The sequence below is a fragment of the Numenius arquata genome, chromosome 9 (assembly GCF_964106895.1).
Source record: "Numenius arquata chromosome 9, bNumArq3.hap1.1, whole genome shotgun sequence".
In the NCBI taxonomy this organism is placed as follows: Eukaryota; Metazoa; Chordata; class Aves; order Charadriiformes; family Scolopacidae; genus Numenius; species Numenius arquata.
Genome location: NC_133584.1, coordinates 4854955 through 4865386, shown reverse-complemented (window position 1 = coordinate 4865386; position 10432 = coordinate 4854955). Strand labels below are relative to the sequence as shown.

The following is a 10432-nucleotide window of genomic DNA, read 5'->3' as shown; positions in this document are numbered from 1 at the left end:
ACTAAAATTAAGCAGTTTCCGGTAACATTGATCAACCACAAGCCTATTTTACTTAGAACAACAGACAAGCAAATCAAAGCTAGGAGTATTTGGAGGGGAACGCATGTCTTTAGAATATCATGCTGGGTTGATTTTGTAGAAGAGCAGAAGTTTTCAGGTGGTGATGGTTCATCGAGACATTCCTCGGCTGCTGCCGGGCAGCACCGTGGGGAACATGCCCCGTCCCCCCGCACTCATCCTGCCCAAACCCACTGCTGTCCTGAGCCCCTCCAGGCAAAGGGCATCGCGACTCGGAGCCCTGAAAAGCCACTTTACCTCCGTGACCTGCTGACAGTTAACACCCCAGGTTTTATTTACAAAAATGTAAAAGGCGTGGCTTAATGTTGAAGTTTCACGTTTTATTGTCTTGGCACCAGAAATGCATTTGCTCTATGGTATGTCCATGTACACACTCCGTAGACAAGACTGTGTTCATACTGGCTTCTTATGCTTTTTGTTTCAAATGACTCTACCGTTTTAAATAACACATTCACGAACTACCTTATGTTTAAACACAAAGATTCCCTTCTATTTTGTCACTGTATCAAAACCAACTCACAATAAAAAAAAAAAAAAAAACAAACAAAAAACAACCATCCAAAGCTGTGTATTCATCACTTCAAGGGGGGCCAAAAAAAAAAAAGTTATCAGTTTGCAATATAATAAAAAGCTCTGAGCTTTATTTGATTTATATTTTAACCATGGTGAAAATACAAAGAGCTGGTAGCAATCAGTGTCTTCTGTGATGGGACTTGTTTTGGGTTTTAATTCCAGTATTGCAGTTTTATGGCCATCACTACGTTTGTCACGGCGTTGAGCCAGGGGTGCTGCTGCCTGGGGGCTGCGCTGGACCAGCGGGAGGGTGCCCAGTGCCCAGTGGGTGAAGAAGGTACCTGCAAAGCACCTCTTGCCCATGGTCCTCTGGAGGCTGGTGTCCTGCTGAGCATCCCTCCGCAGGCCATCCCTGCGATGCCCTGCCCGCGCGGGTACCACTGCCCACGGGATGCTTCATCCCGTCCCGTCCCATCCCCACCCACCCCGCATCATCTCTTACCCTTGATAAAGATTCAAATTTGACCAAGTCCTGTTGATTTAATCATTTTTTAATAAAGCCATCGTTACTGAGTACACCAAGATTGCCAGTTAAGCTCTCTATATGTCGCTGGAGGTAACAGCGCTGTGATCGACAGCGGAACGGAAAAAAAATAAAAATAAAAAATAAACCAAACCAAAAAAAAAAACCAAAAACAAACCCCAACCGAAACGAGGTAGGTTAAAACCAGCAACACAGACCTTGTTATGCGACACCCCAACACCACAGGCGGCCATGCTTGCAGCTACTGAGAAAGAAAACCCCAGATACGCACCGAAAACGGAAATCAACTGAGCAGAGTTTATAAGGACACGATTCAACCTGAACTAAACACACACACACGGTTCGGCACAGATGTTGTCTTTCACTGTATGTTGGGTAATTCCTAGGGAGCGGAGGGGGCGGAAAACGAGTAGAGATTCAGACCCTTGGCCGAAGAAACCACACATATATATATTATGTTTTTTTTAAGCTCTTTACAAGCCCAATCCAGCAAACGCGGGGGACGGGCAGCTCGTTTCGTTGTCCCCATCCCCGCGCCGGCTGCCTCCGCACGCCAGCGCCTGGCTCCGGGCTCCGGGGGGGACGAGCACCCGCAGCTCACGCCGGCTTCGGCATCGGGGTCCGGCGCCCGTGGCATCCCGTGAGCCGTCTGTGGCTACAAATCCCACCTCGGTGGGCGAGCACGGGGCTCCTCCGACCGCTCCGCCGTCCTCTCCTCCTCTGATCCCCCCGCCCCGTCCCGGTGCCCGCAGCCAAGCCCCGGGGCAGGCGGGCACCTCCGGAGCAACAACAAATGGCACCTCTGTCCCTATCAAGACACACCATTATGTGAAGATCCATATAGAAATATGGATTGACAGACTTGACAAAAATGGTAGCTGATTTTTATTAGTCTAAGGCTAGTAGTTTAGCCATTTAAAATCCATTTCCCAAAAGAGGGGAAAAAAACCTATTACGTTTTCTCTTCTTTAAAAATCCGTTAAGCCGTTGCTGCCAAAAGCAACATGTAAATGTTGGTGAAGGCAAAAGATTTCTAAAATTACCCAGCTATACGGTTATGGCCTTCATCACAAAGATAAAAGGTACATTTATTGTGCTGTCTCTCACCAGATTTAATTGGTAACTTTACAACATACTATATATTTGATGCTAGCAGGCAGACAGAATTAAAAACAGACTTTTTGACACTGTTTCTTTCCCCGTTCTTACAAAGTAGGGGACAAAGAAAAAGGAAAATAAAAATAAAATTAAAATAAAATAAAGGAAAAACTCATAACCCACTATAACACAGCGTTATCAGGAGACCTCGGGGGGTCCAAGCGCGAAAGTCCATCCCTGCCCGCAGCCCCTGCCCCGGGGCTGACGGTGCCGGGGGAGTGTGGGGAGCGGTGTTCCTCGGGGCCCTCCGCATCTGCCTCTACAGTGTTAGTCCACGTGTTTAATGTCCTTTAAATTAGAAATAATGCCATGGCGGTGAGTGCCAAGTGCTCCTGTGTTACCAGTTCATCATGGAGTTTCTGTTGAGGGTCATGAAAAACACTTGGCTGCTTCCTCCGGATCTCACCGACGCAAAAAATACCTGTTTGGAAGCAAAAGAACCTGATTAATAACTTTTATTATTGTAAGAAAAAGTCTGTTAATTGTCTCGGTGAGCGAGGAAAGCAGGAGCTGCCCCACACCCCATGGTTTCCTCTGCCTAAACCTCCCTCCCTGCTTGTTTTCTCCGGATGATGGCAGGAATTTTATGCAGACCCATCATTGTCCTGTTCCCAGTTTTCCGTGGAGCTCAGGGGCCGGAGCTAACGCATGCAAGACTCGGATCAAATCCAACCACTTATTAGTGAACATGGTAATAAAACCTCCCTCGCTATCACTACCAAAGAGAGCAAGGTTTGGAACGCCTTAAAAATACCAAGTTTATCACATTTTACTGCCACGACACCATTTATTATGCAATATTAATGAGACTGCTGTCAGTGGTTTGGATCTTGCTAAACGTTAACCATTTGGGTCAATATCGGCCTCGGTTTGAGATGGTTTTCTTCGGAAAAGTTAGTCCTGGTATTTCAGCTGTTCCTGAAAGTAAAGCTCGGGAAAACTACTTTCCTTCATTATGCTCAAAGCACAGAAATGTATCAGGACTCTGTATGAAGAATATGATTTTTGGTGCTTCTCTCAGGATCCACCAGCACTTGACCCCAACAGAAGTCTTAATAAGTTATAATTCGCAAATATTGAGGGGAACAGTCTGAAGCCCCTGTCCTTTTTAAAAGAAAAAATTATTCAATCTTCACATGATTTTCATCGTGAACCATTTCTGCAGAAAGAGGAACACCTGTATTTAGTACTTCAAACCCAGCAGCGATCAGTTGGTTCCAATATTTTAGAAAGGATGAGGGAAGTTTTTTTTCCCCCCAGTTTTCTTAGAAAAGGAAAGAAAAATCAATAGAAGCAAACCAGAAGAACAACCCTTTAAAAAATTAAACAGTATAAAACCTGCAGAGTCAAGTACTCAGAAAGTGAGAAAAAAGCAAACTAGGTGTATGTGGGCAACTTAAATTCAGCTTCTTGGGCGGCTTCCCATGATCTACTCAATTGCAAGGTTAGGATACATTTTTGCTACAGAGCTCCAGCCTAACTCCATGCAACACATAGAGCAATGGTCAACTAATGAGCAGCTGTTCAATAAACTGATCGTGGCCTCAAACCTTATTTATTGCACCTTATTAAACCCTGCTCAGGGCACAGAGCAATCAGTTTCTTCACGTGTTCTGTGATCGTGCTCGTTACGAAAGAACTCCCTGCTGCATGGTCCTCATTTATCTTGGTGAAACCTTGTGAGATGAAATGCCAACAGCAGAAACAGAGCTCGGCATTCAAGCATTTCCAAATATTCCTTTTCCTCCAGTAATTTCTTCTCCCCTCATTCCCTGCACCCCTTGGTCCATCAGCAACACCCATGGCAGGGGTCATCTACATGACAGCCGCATTCCCCGTGCAACCCTGCTGCCCTTCCAGAGCACTATTTATCAATGGTATCCACAGAAAAAGATGGGGCTCCATGGAGAAAATACTTCATAATGCATCAAAATAAATGCATCCAAAATGTTTCTGCACCAGAGCTCAAATCAGGGTCCTTCACACATCCTTACTGCTACCATTTCACAGCTTTTGCAGAGTTTACTCAGCAGCCTCAACAGTTAACGCCGAGATGCAAGACTTGGGAGAAAGTCAAGCCAAGTCAATGCAGATCTCAGCAAGAGGTGGAAGAGATCTTGTCGATCTTCCCACCGCAGGCTGAGGTCTGCATCTACTGGAGAGCATTAATGGGGAGTGGGTTTACGGGCACTGCTTATTAAACAGGATCTTCAGATTAATTATTAACCTCAAGATAAACCAGATTTAAAGTCTAAAAGTAGCTGGCTGTAGCTTAAAGCACGGAGAGAAGCTTTGTAGTGGACTTACCTTATCATTTCTCTCACATAGAAACTTTAACCTTTGAGCTCGCTTGTGCATAAATACTCCGTCCAAATGTCCCGTCTCCACTGACCGGATTTCAATAGCTTTCTCTCCCCAGCCCATTATTTGATTGGAATGAATGTAGGCTGTCAAAAGGAAGCGTTTGGTAGGTGTTACAACAGTGTGTTGAGCTAAATATTACGCAAGGGTCAGAAAAGCTCTCATCAGCTGTTATTCAAAGCCCATGTGGATCAACGGCAGAGCTCTGACTGTCGGAGGCACAGGCAGCCAGGCACGTGCCTGCAGGGACAATAGCCTTTACGGAGCACTTTTCATCCAGAAATTGCTGAGTAATTTAAACAGAAGAAGTATCACTTCCTCAGGTTTCTGCAGGTGAGGAGCTGGGCAGTGCGTGAGTCGTGGAGCTGAGCAACAGCAGAGCCAGAAGAGCAACCCAGCTCCGCACCCAGCCCCTCTTCAACTCAGCACAGCGTCCCACCAGTACAACAGCTTATATTTTCTTATACTTAAGATGAGCTGGAGCTCAAATCTTCAGCAATTCACTTGCTCTTACTGCACAGGATCAAACTGTAAAAATTTAGCAATTGCCTCTCTTATCTGGCATAAAAAGGCAGAAGGTATCTGGCTTAAAAAGGCAGAAAAAGGCTCTTATCTGGCATAAAAAGGCAGAAATCTCCTTTGATAAACAAAAGCCCAAAAGCTCAACATCCGCAACTCCTCATCTTACTTGTCATTTGTATTTTATGCAGGTGAAGAGGAAGGGTTGACCTACCCACGGAAGTAGGCATTTCTCCCCACTGGAGCACCACATCTTTAGTTATCCGTCCATAGGTGTTCACATACACGCCTTCATCCTCATAGCACACAAGCATCTCCATCCCGTCTGTTTTAGGCAGGATGACAATGGCGTGAGGAGTAATATTGCCCTGAATCTGCAGTTAAAATAAACCCTGAAAGTCAGAATTACATTGAATGGGGGAAGGGGGAAGGGGGAAGGGAGCACAGCCTTAGAAAAGCAAAACCCCAAACCAACCCGAGAACAAAGCCCTCCCTCGATTCAACAAACATGCATTGGCTTTCAGAGATAAGCTTGAAGGGGAATAAACTGTCATGTTTACCCTACCATCAAAGCTGTCTGATACGTCAAGGATAAACGGGTTCAGCAATTATAGAGAGATCACAACATAAACGCCCCCAAGACTGATGGCTGACACTTCGCTGTAACACAAATCAGCGACTGCTGACTGATGAATCCATCTCTTATTCAAATTAAGGCAAATAAACCCAGAATATTACAGGTAGCCCTAGGGAGGAAATATTCCCATTTTTTAGCAATCAGGCTCTAGCTCCAAGGGCGGCTACGGTGACTTTCCACCTGTGTCTGCCCTTCCAAAGCTAAGACAACACAAAATCATCCCAAATTGCCCCAGTATTTTCTCCCTGTGCTTCTTGCCAGCTCTCGCAGAGGAGGTTCTGCTCCTCAGATGAGATTCAGTAATTCCTGAATTTGATTAGTGATAGTTTCTCCTAGACCAGTTTCTCATGCTGCTTGGGCCAGCAGCATGGACCGAGCTTAAATGAGCCAACAAGAAAATCCTCATCTACAGTATTTTTCATAGCACTGGTTCTCTCTTGAAATAGCTGATGGACTCGAGAGAGGTCCTGTGGTGAGTCCCTGCTGTCAGAGAATTTGGGAGTTTGGGCTACCCTCATCCCGAAACCTTCATCTGGGCAAACTGTGCTGCCTCAGCAGGAACAAGTGTTGGTGAGCACGTCTGGGACACCATGCAATAGGGCAGTGCCCTGGGCATCCAGCTCTTGGTGGGTCTATGTTGTCCAACAACCAAGAACCTGGTTCCATGGTATCTTGCCCTACAGAGAGCTCCACACAGTGTACTGGCAGATTCTCCTTTCTGTGGGACATTAAACCTTAAACCTGACTGCTCGGGCACGAGGACAGAAGCAAATAATGAACGTGAAGTATGTGATACCTCCAAGTCCTTTTTAAGCCAGTACCAATAAGGATGGCACTGGAGAATGTCATACCTGTGGCAAGATGTCACCTGACTGGTCACCGCTTCTGAGCCCACCAAGGGCCCACCCAAACCTTGCCGGTGACCTGCGTTAGTCATGCAGCAGCACTCCCCCGTGTACTCACGTGAGATGGTATATAGATGTCATAGGAGTTCCCAGAATCTACATCAATCACATGGAAACCAGTGTGTGATCCAAAGATGACCTTGAGTCTCTGACCCTCTTCTACAGTGAGATCCACGAGCAACGGCTTGTGCTGGAGATCTGCAAAAGACTTTTATAATCCCTTTAGTGAGTATCACAGAAAACCAACAAATCCCCATAGCAGCAGCCTGATATGGTTTTGAAATCGTATTTGTTTGACTGTTTTTCCGACTAAATATGTGGTTATTTATATTCCTGTCTCTCTGTTCCTATTCAGATGCCTTTGAGGGTATTACCCACTCGCTCCAGCCATCCCAGCAGGTAAGTGCTCACCCTTGCCAGCTCTTTTCCCCCAGGAGCCCAAGGCCAGCCTGAGGATTTGGTCTCTAAAGGAAGGTGACAGCTCAGTTTTACAGATTGGGCATCCAGCCAGCATGTGGGACTTCCCCTGTGCCAGTGCTGCTCTGGGTAACAAGCCCAAAGTCTGCAGAGAGCTGTGACCACCCACCTCCCCTCTCGGCAGGAATCACTGCTCTGGTTTGGGCAGCTGAAATAAGTCAGAATAGCAAAGACCTACTTATCCTTGTCCTATTTAACCTGCTGGATGCAGGCTGGGACCATCTCCCTGGCATGGACCGATCCAGGACAAAGTATCTCTCCATGGCTTAGGTCTTCAGCAGGAGAGTGAAAGACCCCCAGGGAGAGAAAAGGGCTCCTGCCTCTCTGTGCAAGGACCACTCTGACTCCTGCCAGGGAAAATCAGTGGGTGGCATTTCCCACCATCCCAACAGATCCCTACCTACAAGGCAAGAAAAGGATGCTCAGCCCCCCCCAGGCTGGAGCAGCAGCACCAGGAGCACTAACCATCATTCTCACCAGAGCCCGCCGAGGCTGGACCCCAGGCTGTTTTAATGCTGCTGAGCTCTCCATGTCACTGAGCCCATTTCTTCTGGCTTTTGTTCAGAAAAAAAGCAAATGTGACCTAATACTGAATAAGCCCATTTGTGCTGGAAGGATGCAAAAAGAGATTACTCAGCATGAATGTCTCCAGAAGGCACTGCCCCTTGTGACTTGTCTCTGCACAGAGCTTCGGATGAAAAGTGCTTTAAAGTGCTAAGTACAAAATACCCGTTGGCAGGTTACAGAGGAGAAAGGTCTCACTGAAGGAAACCGAGGTAGATGAAAAGGGAGAGGAAAAAAGACAGAAAGAATGGGCCATTCTCCTGGACTTTCTGTCTTGAAACAATCCACGCTGCAGAAGGGGAGAGGACCTTGCAAAATAAAAACGGAAAATACTGCCAACCTGTTTTTGTACTGTATGTGAAAAATTAGTCCGAGATTAAAAAAAAAAAAAAAAACCAACTACAAAAAAAACCCCCAAAAACCCAAAACACCAAAAACCCCAACTCAATTTTACTCATGGACATTTGGTCAGCCTTCTGCAAGCTTCTCAAGTAAAGCCTGCCAGCATGAGCTAATATTAATGCTTAATTGCTAGCCATAAGCAGAACCCACTATATCCCATCTCCCACGCCTGCCAGGGATTCTGAGGAGCTCAGCTACATAAGCAAGAAGCTTTTCTGCTCTGCATAGTACAGAAATGTCCTGTATATACAATTGCAGAGTGCATTTTGGTTAAAAGACCAACATACCTTAAATGCCATAAACTTGTGATATGGTTTAGGAGCCCAAGCGTAGATCTCTACAGCATTCTTTAAGGCAATCACCAAGAACTTGATCCTTTCATATTTCACTAAAATGAAAATAAAGTCAATTAAAAAAAAAAAACATTCACTTTCTTTCCAACAAGACTGAACAACTCAACTCCAGGAACAGCTTCTCACGCTGTCTCTTTGTTGGTTCTTATTTGGTAAAGTGTCCACCTAATACATCTAGATGAATACCAAAGATATTTGTCAAGAGGATGGGGCCAGTCTTTTTTCAGTGGTGCCCAGGGACAGGACAAGAGGTAATGGGCACTAACTTGAATGTAAGAAGTTCCATCTAAACATGAGGAGGGACTTCTTCACTTTGAGGGTGGCAGAGCCCTGGAACAGGCTGCCCGGGGAGGTGGTGGAGTCTCCTTCTCTGGAGACATTCAAAACCCGCCTGGACACGTTCCTGTGCAACCTGCTCTGGGTGGACCTGCTTTGGCAACGGGTTGGACTAGGTGATCTCCAGAGGTCCCTTCCAACCCCATAGCATTCTGTGACTCTCTGATAACTTAAGAGAAGTCGTCAGGTCAGATCTAAGACTAGAGAACAAAAAGGCATCTCTTCAGGCACTTTTTTGCCCAGAAAGGCCACTCACCGACTTTGTAGTGGATGCATCCCTCCAGGTCCCCGACCGTGATCCAGCCCTGCTTCTTCTCCACTTCAGGGTCATTGTGTAAAATCCTGTTTCTCAGCCAGGAGAGATAGTACACGCGCAGCTTGTTCTTCTTTCCTGTTGGCAAAGGAAACCTCTCTGTCAGAGCAGCACATGTGTACATGGGAAATTGTGAGATTTCACTGCTTGTTTTCACTCAAAAGATGATAAAATTAAAGTTTGTTTCATTATGAAGCTGAAAACTGTAGTTTACTTGCTGTGTTCTGTTTTTCTTGGGAAAAAAGGTATGGAAAGCAGAGCTTTCTAGACTGTGGGTGGATGCTGCAAGAGCCAGGTTCTTGCCTCCCACAGGCTGGACACATTCCTTTTCCTATAAATCAGCATTCACGGAGAGATGGTGGGGCACAGCGGGGCTGTGACCCCAGCTCTCTTACAGCTCAGGCCTTACCCAACCACTCAGCTACCTGCTTCTTTTCTTCTCTTCTCCTTCATACTACATTAATTCCACCCTGGAGCTGAGACACGAGCTCCTCTCTCTGCGACAGGCTCCGTTATTCGCTGATAATCCCGGTGCCGGGCTCTGCAATGCTGAGGGGCTGCCAAATTCCTGCAACGCCTCTTGGATGGCTGCGATCTGGCTATAAACCTCCCTACAGAGCCACCGTTACAGGGACGGGACACAGCTTGCACCGAGGCTGGTGGCAGAGGACCCAAACCAGGGGCTCTGTCTGCTGGTGGGTTTCCACAAGTGCCCAAGGGCTTATCCTTAGCGCTGTCTCAGGGGCTGGGGGAGTGCTCCCCCCCAATTCATCTTCCACCCCTTCTTCCTGCAGCTCTACCCCCAAAACCACGGGGCAGCTGCTGAGCAAGGGACATGATGAAACAACATTTTTTAAAAGCTCTATCTGAATGGAGGGAGCAGGAATTTGTCAGCAAATGCAGAGTGAGCCCTGGGGGGGTGTTGAACAACGAGAAAGTAAATGAAAGGATAATAGGAAGTTTTCAAGGAAGGATGAAAGGAAGTTTTCAAGGCCAGGCTGGATGGGGCTTTGAGCAACCTGGTCTAGTGGGAGGTGTCCCTGCCCATGGCAGGAGGTTGGAACTTGATGATCTTTAAGGTCCCTTCTAACCTAAACCATTCTACGATTCTACATCAAGCAATTTTCCTAACAAACGTTTCTCTCGCTGTCCCCTGTGAACTTTGTGGGGCAGCCATCAGTAGGAGAAGGCTCTGCTCCAGCTCCACCACCCGGCTGCTTCACAGGGCTGCTCTGCAGGGAGGGTGCTGCATGCTCTCCTGGGAGCTTGGAC

The 10432-nt window shown here is 46.7% G+C and overlaps 1 protein-coding gene across 1 annotated transcript in view; it reads right to left on the bottom strand.

The window, feature by feature from the left end:
- Positions 1-1128: 1128 nt before the first annotated feature.
- The window catches only part of TNIK (TRAF2 and NCK interacting kinase), a 167361-nt gene continuing 158057 nt past the window's right edge, over positions 1129-10432 (bottom strand). The window contains exons 28-33 of the mRNA XM_074153949.1: positions 9104-9238; positions 8446-8546; positions 6774-6923; positions 5388-5547; positions 4601-4740; positions 1129-2714 (exon numbers count right to left, since the gene is read on the bottom strand). Of these exons, the coding sequence (XP_074010050.1) occupies positions 2631-2714; positions 4601-4740; positions 5388-5547; positions 6774-6923; positions 8446-8546; positions 9104-9238 (770 nt within the window). The 3' untranslated portion in view covers positions 1129-2630. The remainder of the gene's footprint in view (positions 2715-4600; positions 4741-5387; positions 5548-6773; positions 6924-8445; positions 8547-9103; positions 9239-10432) is intronic.